The 21,988-nt window shown below is 59.2% G+C and overlaps 1 protein-coding gene across 2 annotated transcripts in view; it reads left to right on the forward strand.

The window, feature by feature from the left end:
• Window positions 1-21,988, forward strand: part of MACROD1 (mono-ADP ribosylhydrolase 1) — a gene marked incomplete at its 5' end in the record, with an annotated part of 151,349 nt that overhangs the window by 123,639 nt on the left and 5,722 nt on the right. The window contains one exon of one of the 2 annotated variants that reach the window (XM_079707311.1): window positions 12,521-12,550. The exons of the other annotated variant lie outside the window; for it this stretch is intronic. Within the exon in view, the coding sequence (XP_079563437.1) occupies window positions 12,521-12,550 (30 nt within the window). The remainder of the gene's footprint in view (window positions 1-12,520; window positions 12,551-21,988) is intronic. 2 annotated transcript variants of the gene reach the window in all.

The raw sequence follows: 21,988 nt of genomic DNA on the forward strand, positions 1-21,988 counted from the left end.
CAAAAGCAACAACTAGCGTGAGGATTCAGCTGTCTGGTCTTCTTCTAGTTCCTTTCCTTTTAGGGCCTCGGTTTCCCTGTCTATACACAGAGGGGCTGGACTAGATCAAGGTGTGTCTCGCTGGGGTCCAAGGAGGCACCTCTGGACTTCTGCCGCCCTCTCAAAATCACTGGGAGAGCTCCCTCCCAGCTCCTGCAGTGGTGGAAGACGGTGGGGTGGGCATCAGTGGTGGAAGACGGTGGGGGGGGCATCAAGGGGGCCAGAGCCCTGCCATTTCCTCACACCAAGGTGCTCCTTCTGTCGACTGGACTGAGCCACATTTGGAAGCCAGTCCTATGCCCGATCCAATCCTGTCTCCCATGGTCCTCTAATTGGTCCCTGTGGGTTTAGCATCGCGTCTCTTCCTGGCCCTCCATCAACCCATCCTCGGCCACCTCCAGCCCCTACTTCCAGGTCCACTCCCTTCAATTTGCTCCCCCTCAGCTCTGAGGAGCTGCCTTCTAAAGTGCAAGTCTGACCCTGCCACTCCCTCACTCTAGCACCTGCCATAGCTCCCCATGGCCGTGGGAGAAGACTCAGGGCCCCATGGGCCTGGCTACCCCTCTGCCCTCAACTCGGGCTCACTCCCCTCTGGACATTTCAACCAGATGGGGCTTAATCCACATCTGTTGAATGAATGAATGTCACTGAGAGCAGAGCTTCAGTGCCGGCCGTGCTGGCCTCCGGAGCACAGGAATGACCAAAGCAGACCAGGCCCTCTTCCATGGGCTGCCATGCTGGTAATAAACCAGCAAATAAATGAGAGGACGAGACCACTACAGGACCATGACGTGGCCTCTGAAGGAAATAAACAGGGGGAGGAGGAACAGGGTGGAAGGCACTTCAGGGGAGGACTTTCAGTGGAGGTGACATTTTCATTGAAGACCTGAAGGATGAGCAGGAGACAGTCTGGAAAGAGATGGAAGAAGAGTGTGCCAGGCAGAGGGAGCAGTATGTGCAAAGGCCCTGAGGCATGAAAGAGCCAGACCTATCCAAGGAAGAGAAAGAAGTCCAGGAAATTGGGGAGAATGGAGCGTGGCATGCAGCCATGCATTTGTGGAGGAGAGTATGGATTTTATTCTAAGTGTAATAGGAAGCTATTTGAGAGTTTTAGGCAGGGAAGTGACATGATTTAATTTATATTTTAAAACGATCATCTGAACAACCACTTTGGAGAACAATTTGGCAATAACTAGTAGAGTTAAAGATGTGCGTATACCACAACCAGCAGTCCCACTGCCAGGCGTATAGGAGACAAATTCCAGCACATGGGTTCACGGGCTGCGTGCAAGATGCTACTGCAGCTGAGTTTGCAAGAGACAAAACTGGGCACGCTTGACTGGTGGTCAGTGGGAGGACGGGTGGAAGAGTGTGGGACAGTCCCAGCCTGGAATATTACATAGCGGTGAAAGCAGACCGACCAGAGCAGCCTGGGCCTGCCGGGATAAGCCTCCCAAGCCTCACTGCAAAGGGTAGCAGCCAATCCCAGGAGTTCCACTTTATATAAAACTAAGACACGATGGACTTCCCTGGTGGCACAGTGGTTGAGAGTCCACCTGCCAAATGCAGGAGACACGGGTTCGAGCCCTGGTCCGGGAAGATCCCACATGCCACGGAGCAACTAAGCCTGTGCACCACAACTACTAGGCCTGCGCTCTAGAGCCCACGAGCCACAACTACTGAGCCCGCGTGCCACAACTACTGAAGCCCACACGCCTAGAGCCCGTGCTCCGCAGCAAGAGAAGCCACCACAATGAGAAGCCTGCGCACCGCAACGAAGAGTAGCCCCGCTCAGCGCAGCTAGAGAAAGCCCGCGCGCAACAACGAAGACCCAATGCAGCCAAAAATAAATTAATTAATTAAAAAAAATTAAAACACGAATACCTGGGTAATAGCCTGTTGAGGGGTATACATAGTAAAACTCTAAAGAAAATACATGCCCGATTCAGGGTGGTCGGTTCCTCTGTGGGGGAGGGGAGGGTAGGGTAGGGTAGGGGAAGGGATGGGCTTCAGCTCTTCTAGGACATTTTATTTGTTGGGCTGTTGGTGGGTCAAGGGGCCGTGTGTGTGTGTGTGTGTGTGTGTGTGTGTGTGTGTTCAATAGAAAAGGAGCCCCGGTTGCAGAGTGGAGGGTGAGGGCCAGCAGAGGAGCTGCCCGGGTGGGAGGAGACGGTGGTGGGCCCTCATGGGGAAGTTAGAAATGCAGCCCCAGACCTGCCCTGCTGTTCAGACCCTGCACTCTTTCCTCCTCCCAGGCCGTCATTTGTTTTCTGCTCCATTAGCCCCGGTTCTCTCCTTTCAGGAAGAAAACTGAAGCTCAGAGAGGGCAAGGGGCTGCCTGGGATGACCTAGCAAGCTGGGGGTAGAGGAACCTGTGACCCTTCCTTAGGGGTAGGGGGGCCTCTCCAGCTGGGGCTGAGCAGGGGGTCAAGGCTGCCTGCAGGACACACCCACACCGCCCCGGGGAGCAGTGGACAAGCAGCCTCTCCAGGCCCCTCCCCCAGAACATATTCCCCTCGTTGTCCACTCTTCCACCCGCCAGGGCTCCCTTGGGCCCCAGCCCCTCGTTCCTGCATGGCTGGAGACTGTGCCTGCCCGGCTGGCTGGGGCCCAAGTCATCTCTTGGTAATTGGGTTTCAGGGATGTTTGTGGTTATGCTAATGGTGGGACGCTGAGCGCTGGGACCCCTGGCTCCTGGGGGAGGGGAGGCCCAGGCAGCAGCCAGGGTCCCACAGCACTGCAGACTCAGGACTCCCTCAGAAATCAGACTGCCTGATTCAAAGCCTGGCTCCCTTGAGCAAGTCATGCAACCTCTCTGAGCCTCTATTTCCTCATCTGTAAAGTGAGAAAAATAATAGTACCCTCTCATTAGGCTCTCCAGGGAGGAAAGGGTAAAATGAAAGAATCCACTGAAAATACTTGGCCCAATGCCTGACACAAAGAATTTGCTCGATAAATGTGTTATTAACTATTTTTTGTTTTTGTTTAAAGTCTAAAAGTTCCTCCAGGAAAATGTGAACGGGGGCTAGCCAAATCTGTGCAATGAGCTAATGGGTGACTCACTTTTCTTTTGCTTTTTATGTATATTATCCAATTTGGGGCAATGAACATGAATTTCTTGCAAAACAAAATACCAATATGTGGAAGGTGTCCACGGGGCTTGGAGAATGGGTGTTGAGGGAGGGTGGGATCCAAGAGTTTGGGGTCCAGCTTGGGGACCGCCAGCTGGGAGGTTGGGTCTCCAGGGGCAGAGCCCAAGGAACCCAGGCAGGAGGGGACAAAGGAGGGGCCTAGGCCAGCAGGAACCGCAGCCAAGTCACCTGCTTTGAGCTTAAATGGCTGACTGGGCAGCTTTTGTAGGGAGAGGCATGGGGGTGGGATGCCCGGGGTAGACCAGGGAGGGGACTGCAGAACCAGGATGGACGTGGGTGAAGGGGCAGGAGTGAGGGAGGCCCATCTGAGGTTCAGGAGAGCAGAGGAAGGGGGGGCCTGGTACAGGGCCAGTGGGAAGGAGGAGGCTGAGGGGGAGACTCTGGAAGAGGGAGCCCAGCTGGGTACAACGCCCAACAGATTTGGAGAATCTCAGGGCTCTGCTCAGAGAAGATGGAGTGAGGAGCTCCGTCCTGGAGGCAAAAAAGCCAAATCGGGCTGAGCAGGATGCTGAGTGGTCCAGGCTACAGAGTCAGATCAATGGGATTGAAATTCTATCTCCACCACCCTCACTGTGTGGCACTCGGGCCAGGCACTTATCTGAGCCTCAGTCTCCCCATCTGTAAAATGGAGCGGTGCATCCAGTAAGGTCCCCATGGCTCTCCCTAGGAGGCTGGTGAACAAACCTTGATGAGAAGAAGCTGCTGCCATTATTATTGTTGTTATTATTATTAATGCAGCCTGTCAGCAGGCTGATCTCACCCTTCTCCCTGGCTGACGGGGAAGAGCTGGGGACCCCAGCTCCTGCACCCAATGCCATCACGAAGCTCTATGACGCCGTAACAGTTTTAGAGGCATTTTAAAACTTTATCATCCATGCCCCAAAGGCCTTCACTTAACTGACCTCCCCACCCCACAGATGAGGAAACTCAGGCCACAGGGAGTGGAGCAACTGGCCCAAGGTCACAGCTGAGGGTTACAGGACCAGACCTTGCAAAGCAGAGGACGTTGGCTCCTCCGATAAGGGCTGTGGCCTTGGGCAAGTCACTTTGCCTCTCTGGGCCTCAGTTTCCCCATCTGTAAACAGGGCGGGAAGGGGTGTGTGTACACACGTACACACATGTTGAGCGGATCAGCAGAGGTCCGATAGCCTGGTGCCGATAAGTGTGGGCCCCTTGCTCCCTCTGAGGGCCCCCCAAGCCTGGGGAATGTCCAGTTAAGCCTCCCCCTTTCCACCAGGCAGCCTCACCTCACAGGACAGTGACCTTGGCCTGGGGGACAGAGCTTGTCAAACACGGCAACTGCTCCTGCAGCTTGAGACGCCTTGGAAGTCTCTTGTTTTCTCTTCAGAAATTAAGCACATTTCACATTTTATTCCATCTGTGGGATGTTTCTAATCTAAAACATGTTTTAAACGGCTCGCCCTCAAGTGATGTGGACACCCACTGCAGGCCTGTGGGAACTCGGGGAGGAAACGGAGAGGACTTCATGGGAACAAAGCCCACTCCCCCAAACCCCCCGTGGGGCTGGGGCCACCATTCCATTCCATCGCGCGGGCCCTCAGTCAATCGTCCCCTCATAGGTGCCGGCCGCTGTGCTAGACTCTGGGGCACAGGGGAGCAGTGGGGGCTCGGCCAGGCAGAGGCAGGCCAGGAATGGGGCAGGTGCAGTGGAATGGTAGGGGCTGTTCGGGGACGCACAGACACTGGGGGAGAACCAAGGAGGAGGTCTGGGAAGGGATCACCTGGAAAGTGCAGTAGCCCCCTGGCCCCTCTCCTGCCCCCTTTGCCCTCTGACCTTCTCTCCTGCTTCTCTCCCCGACTCACTCTGCCTCAGCCACAGTGGCTCCTGTCTGTGCTTCAAACCCACCAGGCGGGCTCCTGCCTCAGGGCCTTTGCACAGGCCAGCCCCTGCCTGGCCTGTGCCCCTCACAAGCAGCTTCCTTTTCAGCGGGTCCTCGACTCCTTCTAGGTGAGCCCCTACCCACCTGCCTGCCACTCTCTCCTCCCTTCTATCCACTTCACAACCTCTGGTGCTAATGGTAATTCTTGTTCAAGTTTATCTGGTTGTTTCTGGACTGTCTCCCTGCCTGATGATGAGATCTGTGCCAGCAGGGCCTTGCTGGTCTGTGTCCCAGAGCCTGGCACATACAGAGGTTGGATGCGCCTTTGTCAAATGATAGAAAGCTGAGATCTGGCCTTACAGGGGAGGGTGGAGGAAAGGGGCCAGGGAGAGGGGCTGGGTGATTTGGGGGAGCAGTTCCCCCACCCCAAGCCTGGCCGGCAGCCTCTCAGGCCTTGGAGGCCAGGACGAGGCCACGTTGCACCCGCAGCCTCCGGAAACACCCGCAGGGGCTGTGCCTGCTGCAAAGTCACTGCTGTGCCCGCTCACCCAGCTTCTCCCTGGCCCAGTAACCTGCTCAGCGCTTTCCTCGGGTCACCGAGTCTCCTCTGTGGTGGCCCGCACGGCCCACCGCCCCCTCCTTGGCACTCCCCCACCCGGGCTGGAGGAGTTAGTCCCTGCCAGGGACAAGCCTAGGCAGCTCCGACAACACCTCCTGTTACTGCCCTTGAACCAGTCCTGTCACCTGCATGGCCCCCACCCCAGATCCTGCCTCTTAGGGCCCCCCCGGGTGGGCTCTTCTGTGAGGCCTGGTGGATGAGAGCCTCTCCTTCAGAGCCAGGGGACCCCATGCAGCCTGGCTGAGTGACTCTGGGCACAATCGTAACCTGTCAGTTTTGTTCAGTGTATTAGTGGGTGCCTGCTGTGCACTGGGCTCTGTGCTGGGCGCTGGGGACGCACTGTGGATGAGACACTCAGGGCTGGGGGGGTAGGGTAGCAAAGTAGATGCTCACCTGGGAGGTGAGGATGCTGGAGGCAGTGGTTCATGGCCCGTGGAAGGGTGTAGCCGGAGACCAGCTCCAGTCACTGCCGGCTCTCAGGGCCGGATATGGTGAGGGTCTCCTCCAGGCAGGGGACCAGCCCATGCAAAGGCCCTGGGGCTGGAGGAAATGGAGCAAGTCTGAGGACCTGGAGTGTGGCTGAGGGATAGATGGGGGGGAGAGAGGACAGAGATAAGGTGATGAGTCAGCAGGGTCATGGGCCTGGGGCAGCTTGTTCTTTATCCTGAGAGCAAAAGGGGGCTTTGGACCTTTAACCAGGAAGCTGGGGGTAACATAGGAGATGCTCATATTTGCATAGTGAGAAGATCCTTCTCCATGGCTTGGCTCTCTCATCTGTAAAATGGGTTAGTAATAGTGTCTTCCACACAAGGTCAGGATTAAATGAGCTCATGCAAGTACAGGGCTTACCTGGCCCAGGCCCAGGCCCTTCTGCCACTGTGGGCCCTTCCTCTACAACAATAAAAGTTAATTGTATGACTTTGTTGGCATAAAGACGAATTTATTAACATTTTATATATATTATATATTTGATCTATACTTAAAATTATATATAACTTTTGTTTTCAACCTAAAAGTTCACTTTTTCTTCTGATTTTAAAAGAAATTAGGGACTTCCCTGGTGGCACAGTGGTTAAGACTCCACGCTCCCCATTCAGGGGGCCGAGGTTCAATCCCTGGTCAGGGAACTAGATCCCACATGTATGCCGCAACTAAGAGTTCGCATGCCTCAACTAAGAGTCTGCATGCTGCAACTAAGAAGTCTGCATGCTGCAACTAAGATGTCCACATGCCGCAACTACGAGTTCACACGCCTCTACTAAGGAGTCCATGTGCCGCAACAAAGGAGTGGGCGAGCCGCAACTAAGGAGCCCGCCTGCCGCAACTAAGACCTGGCACAACCAAATAAATAAATCAATATAAAAAATAAAATAAAATAAAAAGTGCAAAAATACATACATACATAAAAAGAAATAAATTACGTTTTCATGGTCCCTAAAAGTATTATGGGCCCCAGGTACATGCCTACTACTCCCTGCCTGGGCCCTCAAAGTGGGGGCCACTCTTCTGTTTAGGTGCTGCCTGGCAGGGCAGGAGGGGGTGTGCAGTGGGGAGCAACCAGAAGAGGAAGAGGAGGGAATTACCCGGCGGTCCAGTGGTTAGGACTCAGCGCTCTCACTGCCAACGGCCTGGGTTCAATCCCTGGTCGGGAACTAAGATCCCGCATGCTGCGAGGAGGTGGCCCCAAAAGAAAAGAAGAGGAAGATGTACCCGTGTGTCCCCTCCCCTCCGCCCTCTCCCCTCGCCTCCCCCGCCCTCCATCCCTGTTCTGCTGCTGCCCTGGTTCAACCACATTCTGGCCCCTTTGATCCTCCCTGGGCCTGTGGAGAGTCAGGCAAAGCCGACCTTGTCCTTCCCCAGCGTAGGCACCCCTGTGGCTCCCCGTCAGACCAGGGAAATGCTCAGGCTCATTTCCTTGCATGTCTTTCCTTCCCTCCAAGGTGTGCTGCCGCCTCCTCTGTGAAGCCCCCAGACTCCAGGCTGCTCCAGCTCTGGTACCTTCCTCACCTGGACATTTACACATTTACACACTCGACTCCACTTGGGTACCCTTGGTGGCCCCTGGCACACAGTTGGCACCCAAGTAAAATTTTTTTTTATCATGTTGTATATTATTACGTCCCTAGTACTTATTTTTTTTTAACAAATTTTTAAAAATTTATTCATATATTTTTGGCTGCGTTGGGTCTTCATTGCTGTGCACGGGCTTTCTCTAGTTGCAGCAAGTGGGGGCTACTCTTCATTGCAGTGCGCAGGCTTCTCATTGCGGTGGCTTCTCTTGTTGCAGAGCATGGGCTTTAGGCGTGCGGGCTTCAGTAGTTGTGGCAGATGGGCTCAGTAGTTGTGGCTGGCGGGCTCTAGAGCGCAGACTCAGTAGTTGTGGTGCAGGGGCTTAGTTGCTCCACAGCATGTGGGATCTTCCCGGAACAGGGCTCGAACCCGTGTCCCCTGCATTGGCAGGTGGATTCTTATCCATTGCACCACCAGGGAAGTCCCTCTAGTACTTATTTCTCTTCCTTTCTTTCTTTCTTTCTTTCTTTCTTTCTTTCTTTCTTTCTTTCTTTATGGCTGCATTGGGTCTTCATTGCAGTGCGCAGTCTTCTCATTGTGGTGGCTTCTCTTGTTGCGGAGCACGGGCTCTAGGGTGCATGGGCTTCAGTAGTTGTGGCATGTGGGCTCAGTAGTTATGGTGCACAGGCTTAGTTTCTCCACGGCATGTGGGATCTTCCCGGACCAGGGATCGAACCCATGTCCCCTGCATTGGCAGGCAGATTCTTAACCACTGAGCCACCAGGGGAGTCCCCAGTTAAAATGTTTTGTGCAGAGAGTGACTGAGGGGCCGCTGGGTCCCCTGAAGTGACAGTGGCCAAGCACTCCGGGTCTGGCCCTCTCCCTTTCACCAGGCAGTGGCCACATTCCAGCCCCTGAACTGGGCCGGGAGCTGGGGCACAAACCGGGAAGTGGCTCTCCCCCACCCACAGGAGAATAGGTACTGGGAGTCAGGGGATGGGCTTCCCCCTCAGGTGCCCCGGGCCTGAAAAGGTGCGGAGTAGGCAAGGGAGAAATGGGGGTCGGGGGACTGCACTGAATGAGCAGCAGTGCGGGGGCAGGGAAGGGCTGGCAGAATGTGTGAGAGGCGGGGAGCGATGCCCCCAGCACACCCCAGCCCCAGCCCCTGGCCTGGTGGGCCGCTGTCGGCGGACAGAGGATTTGTCAGTGACTGGGGTGGACCTCATTTCCACCCCAAGGTCACAGGCGCAGCACTGAGGCTCCTAGCCAGTTAATCGTGTCCAACAGAGCACGGCACAGGCACGTCCACGGGCAGGGGCTGCAGCAGGGCTGGACCACCTCGCCCCGCATGGGGGCCGACAAGCCAACTCGGATGGCAGGCGTCGGACCAGGCATCTCACAGCCCCGGAGGCGCACACTCTGGCCCAGGAGCCTATGCCCGCCACAAAGCCAGAACAAGCCTCAAGCCCCGCTCAAACCCTAGGGCCAGGCGTGGGTACGCCCTCACAGTCTTGATGACCCTGCTTTGCTGGGGCAGGTTTGGGTCCTTTGGGTGGGGCTGTGTTACAGACTCTGGTTTGGACCTGAGGTCCAGTGATCGTCCACGTCTTGCTCGCCCATCACCCCGCCTCAGCAAGGAGGCCCTTTCCGACAGAGGGAGGGTGCAGGGGTTAAGAAAATGGGTGTGACAACCAGCCATCCTGGTTCAAACCCCTTTCCTCCCCTCACCAGTCAGGCCGTGAGCCTCAGGTTCCTCATCGGAAAAATGGACTCATGACCAGTTGTGATTTAGAGCCTCAAACCAAACTGAGGGGAGCGTGGGGGCGGCGGGGGCAGAAAGGGGAGGAGCTGGAGACTCAAGGCCAGCGTGTGGGTGAGGTGAGGTGGGAGGGGCCAGCACGGGCCGGGGAGCAGGAAGGCCTGACACTGCCCTGCTTTGGGTGGGAGGCTGGGCAGTACACCCAGGGGACCGCCTGTGGTATCTTTGGTGCTGCTCCCCATTTTCCGTGTTCCCCCCAAGCCTCCAGGCCCTCCTCCCAACTGTGAGTGCCTCGGGCAGCCCTACAGGGGCACCATGTGACCAGGTGTCCAGGCCCCTGGGGAGAGGGCCAGACAGGGGCCTAAGGGAAAGAGGAGCAGGAGAACGGGCTCTAGACCATCAGAGTGCAGCGCGTCCCCCTGAGCCCCGCCAGGGGACTGCCGGGCATGGTGGGCCGGGGGAAGCGGACACTGCAGACCGGCCTCCTGGGATACCTGCTGAACTTGGGGACAGGCTGGTGACCAGGTCCTCCGTGCAGCTTGAGTCTGAGCCCCCAGTGCTGGGGCACACCTCCCTCTCCCACCTGTGGCAGGTAATGCCACCTGGCTACCTGGTCCCCCCTTCCCCCAGCTCAGCCTCTGCCCCAGGTTCTCCTCCCTCCTCAGTCCCTGGGTGAGACGTCGGGCCAGTCCACCGCAGTCCCCTGACCCGGGCAGGGCCACACTCGGTGGGGTTTAGGGGGTGCAGGGCGGGTGGATGTTGGCATCTCCTTCCAAAGGGGCCTGCAGAACAGCAGGTCGGAGCCCCCCGCCTCCCGCCCCTTCGAGGCTCGCTGCCGGTGCATTTGACACTGAGCTCTCCACCAGCGGGAGGCAGCTCATTTGCCGCCAGTGTTAATTAAGAGAGAGAGGTGATGGTGGGGAGGCAGGGAAGGGCCGTGGAGGGCAGCTTCCGACAGCCGCCAGGGCTGCCCTGGGAGCCAAGGGGGCCGGGAGCTGGACCCGCGCCGACCTAAGATGCCTGGGGCTCCCGCGCTGGCTCCAGGGCAGAGCTCTCCAGACGTCCGACCCCTCATCTTTGCAGCCAACCTGCTGGGGTGGGAGGCGGGTGGAGAGTGCATCCGAGGGAACTACTGTGTGCTCTGCCTGATGTGGAGGAGGCGGGCCCCAGCCCTGGGGGGCGGGGTGGGGGAAGGCGGGGCAGGGGAAGCCTCCCTCCAACAGTCCCTCAGCAGTCTGCCTCGAGGTTGGCCTGCTCTGTGGCTTGGCTTTGGAGTCAGACAGACCCCGCTCCAATCCTGCTGCCACGCAACTCAACCTCTGAGCTTTGGTTTTCTTATCTGTAAAATGGGAGCAATAGCACTGCCCTTGTGGCTTTGTTATGACAGTAAATGGGGTCAGTCTGTGCCTGGCAAACAGCCCTCGCTCGGTCATTGGTGACGTGCATTCCTGGGGCAGAGGCCACATTCCAAGCCTTTGCGGGCCCAGCCCCCAGCGGCCTGCCAAGTCTGCCTGGGGGTCCCGCGCGGTCCATCTCCTGCTCGCGCTCTCCCTCCGGCTCCTGCTCTGGCTGCCTCACCCGCCTGCTCAGCCCGCCTCCGCCCACATTCCCTGCGGCCCCCCAGCGCTGCTCTGGGAGCGCCCAGCCTCTCCTCGCCTCTCCATCTTAATTAGCTGCTTGTATTAATCTTGCAAGTAACGTGGCAACTTGCAGCCCTGGGTTTCGGGCTGTGGAATTAATTATTCCCCAAGCGAAGAGCTGTCAGCTCTGGGAGACCAGCCACTCAGAGCCACCTGACACCGCTTAGCAGCGTCCACAGCTTCCGCAGAGCACCCCGGGCCTACAGCCGGGCCAGCTCGGAAATGGCCCCCATTCCTGGCCTGGGCCCTCTTCTGTGTCCCCCTCTTACAGAGGGGCTGCAACAGGACCTGGGAAGGCAGGGAGGGATGCCACAGCAGTGTCAGAGCTGAAGGCCCCGCCTGGGAGACAGGACCCCTGGGGCCAGAGGGGCTGAGGCACAGCTGACCCATCTCCCCACCGGGCAACACCTGGGCCTGGGGAACGCACCTGCCCTGTCTCCCCATCACTTGCACTCATTAGCATCAGTGCTTCACACAGAGGCAGCTGTGTGGCCGGAAGCTGGAGCCCAGGCTGGGAGGGGGCGCTGACCCGCACAGCCCTCACATTCTGATGGAGAGGCTGCCAGCCTCACTTTGCCCCTGCGTCGGCCCCGTGGGGAGGCCAGAGAGGGCAGCTGGCCAGGCAGAGTGAGACGGACAGGGCAGCCGCGGCAGCTGGCGTCCAGCTCTGGTCGAGGGTGTGGGGGGCCAGGGGCCGGTGCAGCCGAGGAGCCCTGTCTCTCTTCCTTGACCTTCATAAGTCACCCATCTCTTCCAGTCCGGTTCCAGTCCCAGTGCCCTGGGCCCTCCCTGCGCTGCCCCGGGTGGGGTCCTGACCTCGCACATGAGTGCTGTCGTCCATGAGGCTCCCAGCCCTGGTTCACAGTCCTCATCCCCTGGGCGGCACTTACCACGGCTGCAGCAATGCAGTTTGTTCCTAGTGGCTGCAGCTGTGTCTCCCACAGTCTGTGAGCTCCGCATCTCTGCACCAGGCCTGGCACAGAGGGGTTCGGGAGACCCTGTGGGAAGAAAGAATGAGTGAGGGACTTCCCTGGCGGTCCAGAGGTTAAGACTCCGCGCTCCCAATGCAGGGGATGCGGGTTCGATCCCTGGTCGGGGAACTTAGACCCCGCATGCTGCACTGTGCAGCCAAAAAAAAAGAAAGAAAGAAAGAACGAGTGAGTGAAGGATACGTGCGGCCGAGGGTCGTCTGCCACTCTAGACCTCACACGCAGCTGCTTCCGGGGTGAGCGGACCCGACCCTGCTGCCTCCCAATCCCACCTCCGTCCCAACGCCAGGCCCAATGGGAGCCTCAGCGGGAGAGGAAGTCCCAGCCCCTCCGCCTCCTGGTTATCTGCCCCTGCTTCAGGGACCCTGTGCCCAGGGACCCGGGCTGGCAGCCCCCCACCGCCCCCTCCACGCAGCTGCATGCCCCACCAACCTCTCCCCGACTGACCGCCTTCGTCTTTCTCTCTTGCAGCCAACAGCTCCCTGCTCGGAGGCGGCGGTGGTGAGTACACCCTTCCTGCGGCCTGGGGGTTGGCTGGGGGTCTGCTTCTCTCCTCCTGGCCCTTTCACCCGCGGAGCCCAGCTGGCTGCCATGCGCCTTCCCCGCAGCCTTCCCCCTCGTCCCCGTGGTGCGCCGTTCCCATTTCTCCATCTCTGCCCTTTTTTACCGCCTCCCACCCCATCGGCCTTGCCCGGCCTTGCCCTCACTGTGGATGAAGCCAGACACCTGGCTGGCAGGCCCGGCTGCTTCAGCACTGGGTGACTGGGGTAGGTCCCCACCCTCTGAGCAGAGGCCTCCTGGTCTGTAACTGGGGGCTGGAGGACCCCCCTGAGGTTTCAAAGGGACTGGGCCTGGGACCGGGTCGTTGCAGGGCCGGGGCACAGGTGTGGTGGGGAAAGCCCAGCCCTGCCCCTGACGCCCACGGGCCCTCGGCCAGCCCTGTGCCCCTTTGGCCTCAGTTTCGCCACCTGTGAAGGCAAAATTAGTGTCTCTGCTCTGCCCTGCAACCTCGCAGGGTGGCTCTGCCGCCAGGACAAGTTCTCATCAAGTCAGGGGGAGCTCCGCCAATGGTTAAGCCCACGAGAATGTGTGTGTGTTCACTGTTGTCAAAGACCACCAACCAGGAAGCAGGGGTTCCGGCAGGCCAGGTGGGCGGGGCGTTGGAAGTCAGCGTGGGCCCGGCCCCCAGGGATGCAGGGCAAGGTCAGCAGGTGCCGGCGGGGAGGGGCGGAGCGACAGTCCCCATGGCCCCGGTGCCCGGCCAGCCCAGCACAAGCTGGCCACACCAGCCGCTCGGCCCCAGCCCCTCACCCCCCGGCTGGCGGGGCCGCCCGCTGTCTGTGCAGGCAGCAGTACGATTGGTGAGCTAGGGTCAGGGGTTAATGCGCCGTCGGATAAATCCCAGGGTGTGCTTACGGCAGTGGTGGCGGGGCCCAGGCCAGGTTTTAAAAGGGGAAAAATAAAAGGGGCATAGAAGGTCAGAAATAAATAAGAACAGCGTTAAGAGCTGTTGATGACCGGCCAGGATGCAGGATGGGGGGGGCGCGGGGAGCCTGTTTGTGTTTAGAGATGCTTTCCCTCCCTCCCTCCCTCCCTCCCTCCCTCCCTCCGTCCCCTGCTTCTCCTCCAGCTGTCCCTGTGGAGGTCACAGCTACCCTGGCGGCCTCACAGAATGAGGTGGCTTCACTGGGGACTGGGGGTCCACAGACAGGCCCATCTAGGACCCTCTTCTGAGCCAAGTGCCTGGACAGATCTGCCGGGCACCAAAGGAGCCTGGTCCCTGCTTCCTCAAGCTCACAGTCCAGACAGGAGCACCACCACGACACAGGGTGGTCTGTGCAGTAGGGGGGGCTGGGGGCGGGGGCTCAAGGAGGAGTACAGGCTCAGTGTCCAGGCTTGGGGACCAGGGAGGCTCCTGCAGGAGGTGGTGCTTCCACTGGGACCCAAGGGATGGGTAGAAGGCAGCCGGTGAAGAGCAATGGGAAGGGTGTGCTGGGCAGAGGGAACGGCACAGGTGAAGCCTGGAGTGAGGGAGAGCGTGGGGCGTTCGGAGACTCCGAGGACTGGAGTGGTCGGAGCCCAGCCAGGAGGAGGGGAGGTTGGGGAGGACTCAGGGGCCTCAGAGAGCACGTGAGGAGCTGGATTTTTAGCCGTTCAGTTAGGAAGACAAAGGATCACAGAAAGGTGTGGGACTTGTAAGTCCTAAGTCAGGTCATCACCCTTCTTCTGCTCAAAGTTCTGCCAGGGCTCTTACCTCACCTCCTTCCTACGGCCCACAGGGTCTCCAGGCGCCTGTCAGACTGCCTGGCCCTCTCCACTCTGTGCCAGCCACACTGACCTCCCTGTAGTTCCTGGAACAGACCTGGCCCACTCCTGCCTCAGGGCCTTTGCACTGGCTCCTCTGCCCCGAATGCTCTTCCGCAGAGAGCCATGTGGCTGCTCCCTTCACCTCTTACAAGTGTTTACTGGCGTGCCATCTACTCAGTGAGGCCCACTCTGACCCCTCGAAATTGCAGCTTCCTGCCACTGCCCCACCTCCCCAGGCCCCTCACACTGCTCTAGTTTTTATTTTCCTCCAAGCACCTCTCTCCTAATGTGCTATATAATTTACTTGTTTATTAGGTTCATTGTTTATTGTCTGTCTCCCCACTGAGAACGATAGCTCCAGAAGGCATGACTGTATCTCCAGCACTTAGGACTGGGGCTGGTGCATACAGTCGGTGCTCAATAAATGGTTGATAAATAAATGAATGAATGAACTACAGGTAAAGGCAGGGACGGCCTTACATGTCAAGCAAAGGACTTCCTGATGAGGGCAGTGGGAGCCACTGAGGTTTCAGGCAGGGCAGGGAGTGGCTCATAGATGGCCTGGTGACCTCACTCTGGGAGGTCAAAGGACAGCTGCTCTGGCCACATTGAGGAGGGAGGCCCAGTGGGGTCCCTCTAGCTCCCTTTCCTGCAGCACTGAGGGTGAGAGGAGGCTGGAGCAGGCCCCAAGCGCAGCCTGTCCGACGCAGAGATGGATGGGGTGGGCCAGGACCCAGGAGGAAGTGGGCCCGGAGTCCAGCCTTTTAACGCCAGCCGAGATTTATGGAGCCGCCGCCAGTGCTCACTGGGACTGTCACTCTGCTAATGTGATTGGAACAAGGCGGAGGTGGCAGGGAGGGGACAGGGGATAGGGAGAGGCTGGGGCTTGTGGGGGCCTGGCGCCCACCTGGGATGGGAATGGAAACAGGTGCTGGGCCCCCAGGATGTCCTCTGCTCTCACATCTGCCACCTGTACCCTCTACCGCCCCCTGGTCCATCCAGCCTTAATGCCCCGACCTGCCAGGAGGGAGGGCACAGGCAGGGGCAGCCTGGGACTGGGGGGTCTGGGTCCCCATCTAACTCCGCCCAGACAGACCCTGGTCTTCCCAGGTGCCCTCTTCTCCCAAGTCCAGCCCTGCAGGGGTTCAGGCCTCTACCCACCCCCAACTTCCCATCACCACCTATCCAACCACCACCCATGCGTTTAACAAGCACTGGTCCTGTTCAGCCTGCCCTGGCCACTCTGTTGAAAACTCCCCCAGCCAGCCCAGCCCTCCATGCTGATCCTCTACCCTGTCCTGTGCCTGTTCCCAGAGCATGGATGCCCTTTCAACATGCTTGTGTTTTATGTTTATTTTTATTGCCTTTCTCCCCACTAGAACATACTCTCCCCAGGAACAGGGTTCAGGGGATTCCAAGCCCCTAGATCAGCCTTTATGGGGTGGTTAGTTGCACCCCTGTGTGCTGGGTGTGCCCTAGGAGCTGGGGACTAACAGCCTGCCCCGGGGTTCTCATACGGTCCTGTTGGGGGAGGGCAGCTATCAGTTCAGAAAGGAGCTCTTAAAAGGGGGGCTGAGGCTGGCCTGCAGGGCTTTGGTGCAGGGAACCGCAGTGTTTACAGCAAGTATGTAGGGGAGTCTTCTGTCACCCTAAACCTCAGGGTCCAGGGCCCCTGGGCCTGCCTCACTGGGGTTAGGCACCCACCAGGCCCTGAGGCCCAGGTAGATGGTCTGATAACACAGTGAAGGCCCCCCACTCCCCATTCCTTCCCAGCACTCTTTCTGAGTGTGTGTGTATATGGAGCCGGGGAGGACACCTGTGTCAAACCCTGGGACACAGGACCCTGCCCTCAAAGAGATCCATTTTGGTAGAAGTCTTCCCAACAGAGGGGGTATTTGACTTGGGCCCCGAAGACTGCATAGGAGTTCGTCAGGTACAGAGGGATGGAGAGGCCCACCAGGTAGAGAGCCCAGTGTCTGCGGTGGGGAGACCTGACCAGGCTGGGGCAGCTACCCAGCCAGACCCTCAGGCCTGGTGACTGCCAGGCCCACTCCTGCTCCCGCCTCCTTCCTGGAGAGCCTTTTACTGGCTCGATAAAAAATTTTTGTGAACAAACACTCTCCTATTGTATGGTAGGAAGGGAGGCGGGCCCTAAATCAGGATGGGAATCGACAGGGCCCTGACGCGTGTCTCTCCTGTTTATGGGGACTGAAATGTTTACTCGGCGATAAGGAGCCAGCCTTCTGGTGGAGATTTGTGCACTCTTTTTCAATTACCCCTCGTCTTTCTCTGCCACTTTCTCACTAAAGGGATAATAAATGTATCGGAGCGTTTCAATTATTCATCTAAATCATGACTGCGCCTGCCACGGCCAAGCTTTAGTGACAGATTAATTCAGGGCCGCCTTCCTCTGCTTGCAGCGGCCATCTCTGCTCCCGCCTGTCCAGAGCTCCGGGGGCCAGCCCAAGGGGTGGGCGGCTGGGGTCAGGCAGGTCCCCAGCAGGAGCAGGGCAGGATGGAGCCCCGTCCACACACAGCCACTGCCAAGGACCCTCCCTTCCGGAGGTCAGCGGGCCCACCCAAACCTGCAGGCCTGTGAGGGCGCAGCCACCCTGCCCTCCTGCTTATCGGCTCTGAACGCCCGCCTCCCTGTGCTCACACTGCAAGTCCATGTGTGTGTCCCTTACACTGCAGGGTCCCAGGCATCTCACACCAGGGAGAAGCCAGAGGTGGCTCGGCTCCCGGCATGGCCCTCTCCTGGCACAGGGCCTTTGCACATGCTGCTCCAGTGCCCGCCCACCATACCTTCCCACCTAGTTATCTCCATGTCAGGGCAGCCCCTCCCACCAGCAGCCCCCCAGCACGCACACACACACACACACACACACACACACACACACACACACACACTCTGCTCTATTTACTGAGGGGCTGCCACGTTCCTGGCACTGTCCTCAGTGCTGGAACACAGCAGGCACTGGGACACAGCAGACACTGCCCCTCTTGGGCCAGTATTCTGTCACCCTTGAAAATCAGACTCTTGTTTGTGTGACTAAGTACCAACTACTCCCCATCAGACTCCCCCACTAAGGGGCATGCACAGGGCCTCTGTCTGTCCACCTCCTGGAAAACAGTAGGTGCTCAGTGGGGCCGGTGGTGGCCCCGGCCGTGCCCAGGGGCGCCTCCCCCCAGCCCAGGTATCTGTGTGCATCCCTCCCCCACCCACCATGCAGGCACATGGCTTGGGGCAGAACCTGCCACCCGGGGCCCAGCCTCTCCTCTCTCCACACAGGGACCCATGAGTCCGGGGGGCGGGGCGCACCCTCTTTCCTCTCTCTGTCTCTGTCTGAGTCTCTCTCGCGCCCCCACTCGGTCTGTCTCACTCTCGCCCCATCTCTCTGTTTCGCTCCTCCACGCGGCTCCTCCGGCACGTGCACTCTCTCCACCTCTCGCTCTCTCCTGCTCACTCACCCTCAGGATTCAGGCCTCGACTTCTGCCCAGCTCACTTGCCATCCAGCGCACCTCCACCTGGCACTATCTCCATCGCCCAGCGCCGCTGACCTGTGATTGCTTCCTGGCTCTGCCCCTATTGGCTGGGGCCTGGCACAGCAGGCAGACAGGGGGCCCCCGTGGCCCTCTCCAGGCCAGGCTGTGTGGACCTGACCAGCCAATCCTGAGCACGGCTCCGTGCCAGGCTGCGGCGGGTGGGTGCATGGGGCGGGTGTGGCCAGAAGTTGTCTGGGGCAGGGGGCCGTGCCGCAGCAGAGAGGGGAGGGGCTTTCCTGGACGAGGGCACAGCAAAGGGCCCCAGGGGCCCTCTCAGACCACGCTCCTGCCCCGCTGGCACCTTCCCACTGCGATGGGTCCTGCGGATGCAGCCCTGCCCTCCCACCTCTCCCCCTGTTGCCCTGCTGAGCCCTCTGCCTGGACCCCTCCTCCCCTGACCTCCCCAAAGCCTTTCTTCTCATCACTCAGGGCTCTGCTCAGATGCCACCTCCTCAGAGGCACCTTCCCAACCCTGAACCGCACCCATGCCTGCCCATCTCCCTTCCCTCTCCTCTGGCTCTGGAGTCTGTTTCCTTCTGCTGTTTCACCGCGGTGATATTAGAGCCGCACTTCGCCTCCCTCGCCCAGGGCCTGGCGCCTGGCGGGTCCGGAGCCCCAGCCTTGCTCAGCGTTGATGATTTTATTTCATGGACTTGTGGGAGCCATGGGAGGTTTCATGAGCAGGGGAGTGACACGGTCCCCCAAGTAAAGGCCCCAGCTGAGGAGGAGGAGGAGGAGCTAACAACTGCCAGACGTATGGAGTGCTCCCTGCCCGGATACCAGGGCCTTGCTGAGCTCTCCCTGCAGAATCGCAGCCCCGTCACAGCACTATGGGACCCACGTATCGTTAGCATCTCCATTTTGCAGATGAGGAAACTGAGGCACCAAGTCCCTGGAGCTGAACCGCGCTCCCCACCCCCACCCCTCAGCCAGCCCTCGCTGGGTGGGAGAGAGAAAGGCCTCTGGGGCCCGTGCCCCGCCCCCAGTGGGCAAGATGCCTCCAAGCCCCTGCCTGCAGCTGCCAGGGGGATTTTTAATAACGGGAGTGATTTTTGCATGATGAATGAGGTGCTGCCGTTGTGTACATAATGAAGCCCTAATGTTTTCAAATCCCCATTTAAGGAGCTGATCTCACCCCATAATGAATTTCAGATCGCATCGCCGAACTGTCGTTCATCCATCTTCTCCCTGGGGCACCCACCCGCCTTGGCCCCTTGAGGGTGGGTCCTAGTGAGGGTGGGCTCTGCATCCCGCCCCCCACAGTGGGCTGAGCCCAAGGCTAGCACAGAGCAGGGGCTGGCACGGGTTTGCTGACTGAATGAGTGACCAGGAGGGTGTAGGCAGAGGCCGAGGCAGTTCTGGCAATGGGGTATCGTGTGGGGCTGAGGATCCCAAGTCTCGGCCTGGGCCTGGGAGGAAAATGGAGGCCAGAGATGAAGAGGGTAGGAGGGGCCAGAGAGAAGGGGGCCCGAGGCCCTGGGCTGGGTCACTTGGCCAGGCTTTATGGCTGGGCCTGCCCCCTGCAGGTTAGGGGCCTGGGGGTGCAGCGGCTCAGGCTTCTGCCCCCTTTCAGCCCTGGCATTTGGCATTTGTGCAGGTGGCTGGGATGGGCAGCAGCTGCTGGCTGCACCAGCGTGGTTGGAGCGGGAGGGCTCTCAGGCCGGGTGCCCAGCGCCTGGGGCCTGCGGGGTGAGACGTCTAAGTGGGAGGTGGTCCCGAGGGCCCAGACCCAGGTGCCTTCCCGGGCTCGAGAGGTGCACCCCTCCCCTGGCCCCGTGGGCCTCAAGCTCACCCCTCTGCCTCCCCAGCCCTCTCTCTGCCAGGGCTTTCTGGGTGACATTTCCACCTTGCAGTGTGTCCCATCCCTTGGGCAAAGGGGACCCCAAGAGCATGAGGGACAGAGGAGTCTTCTGCCTACGGAGTCTGTGGCTGTGCCTCGGTCTCCCCATCTGTAAAATGGGGCGACAGGTGATAACGTGCAGGGCCCTTTGGTACCATCTCGCACTGACCGCTCACACCAAATGCAGAGGGAGGTGCTGTTACTGAGCTTGTACAGATGAAACTGAGGCGGAGGGAGGTGAAGGGACCCGGCAGAGGAGTGGGAGAGCTTGGGGGAAGGGGCTTTGGGTCTCTCGGGGCCAGGTCTGCTCTGCTACCAAGAGCCGTGGCCCACACAGCCCCAGCGAGCTCCTTTCAGAGGCTCTGAGACTTGGCACCCTGGGTGGGCACTGTCCAGGCCCATCCTCTCCCTCCGCTGCCCTGGGGACCCACAGGAGCCCACAGGGCAGGGCTGGGGGCTGCCCAGGCAAGGCCTTACAACCCCCACCTGGCTGAGAGTGGCTTTGCCTCCATGAGCTTTGGTCCCTGTTCCTGTGAGATGGAGGCTGGGGGAGTGACTCTGAGCCTCTCCTCTCCTGTAACTGAGATCCTGGACGAGTTGCTCCATCATTCTGGCCTTTAGTCTCCCACCACCCCCCGGCCAGGCCACCTCTCAGCAAACCTCAGTCATCCCCACAAACTTTCTGAGGCTAGTTCTGAGGCTTAGAGAGGTTAAGTGACTGGCCCAAAGCTACTAGCAAGCTTGTGGGCAGGATTTCTGGAAAGAGAAATCCCAGAAGGAGGCGAGCAGGGGGGCCAGACCCACAGGACAGTGGAGGGGAATGCGGGGGAGATGGAGGGGAGGCCCAGGGCCAGCCAGGGTCTCCTGCCCTCTGTCAGGGGCACAGCTGCCCTCCTCTCCCCCAGGCCACAGGCCTCCTTGTGTTCCTGTAAATAATTAATTAGCCCCTGCTCGCTTGTTTGTTTAGCATGAGGAATGCTCCCCCACTGAGATGCATTTATTGCTGAATAAATTTAAATATCTAATCTTCCCTTCATGAATATTACAGCACTCTAAATAGCGGCCAAAATATCCTAAGCGCCTTGGCAAATGGCCCCCATGGGAGCCTGTCTGCTTCACCTCCACTGGCTCTGAGGAGGGCCCGGCTCCAGGCCCTGCCCTCTCCCAGCGCCTTCCCGGCCCTGGACTTGCAAGGCAGGGGCTGAGTCTGAGCTGATGCTCCTGAAGTCTCAGTGCAGGGCTGTGGAGGCCACACCAATGGCAGGAGGCTGGGGTGGGCTTCCAAGCAGGGGCGGCTGGCTTCTCTGGGGGATGTGCCTGGACCAGGGCGGAGAGTCAGGGCTGGAACAGAGAGAGGGCAGACAGAGCCCCCAGACAGAAGAGATCAGGGAGGCCGGAGGACGGGGAGAGCAGGTCTCCAAGGCAGCCTTGCTGGATCGGATGGAGACAGTTAGTGGTCAGCCTGTGGGTGCAGCTGAACAGTCGTGCAAGAGGAGTGGCCCCAGACCACTCAGCAACCAAAGGTCCCCAGAGCAGTCCCTCTGTTAGGAGGGGGATATGTAGATGTGGGGAGGGGACAGGAGACAGGCTGCAGGGGCCAGCAGTGAGGAGACAGCAGCCGTAGACAAAACGTCTTCCCAAAGTGTTTGGGTGAGGAGGGCAAACAGTAGACAGACAGCCAGGGTGGGAGGGAGGCTCAGGATGGGAACGGAGAGACAGGTCCTTTCATGGTCCTAGAGGAAGTAGAGCAGTCCAGCTGTGTCACCTTGGGCAAGTCTCTCACCCTCTCTGTGCCTCAATTTCTTCTTCTCTAAAGCAGGAAAAATAATAGCACAGCCAGGCTGTGAGGCCCAAATAAGACAGTGGATGTACATGGCTCAGCGCCTTGCTCACCAAGAAACTGTAGAGGGACTTCCCTGGTGGCGCAGTGGTTGAGAGTCCGCCTGCCGATGCGGGGGACGCGGGTTTGTGCCCCGGTCCAGGAGGATCCCACGTGCCGCGGAGTGGCTGGGCCCGTGGGCCATGGCCGCTGAGCCTGTGCGTCCGGAGCCTGTGCTCCGCAACGGGAGAGACCACAGCAGTGAGAGGCCCGCGTACCGCAGGAAAAAAAAAAAGAATCCACCTGCCAGTGCAGGGGAAACGGGTTCAAGCCCTGGTCCGGGAAGATCCCACATGCCACGGAGCAACTAAGCCCGTGCGCCACAACTACTGAGCCTGCGCTCTAGAGCCCACAAGCCACAACTAC

This window comes from Hyperoodon ampullatus (genome assembly GCF_949752795.1).
Source record: "Hyperoodon ampullatus genome assembly, chromosome: 7".
Lineage (NCBI taxonomy): Eukaryota > Metazoa > Chordata > Mammalia > Artiodactyla > Ziphiidae > Hyperoodon > Hyperoodon ampullatus.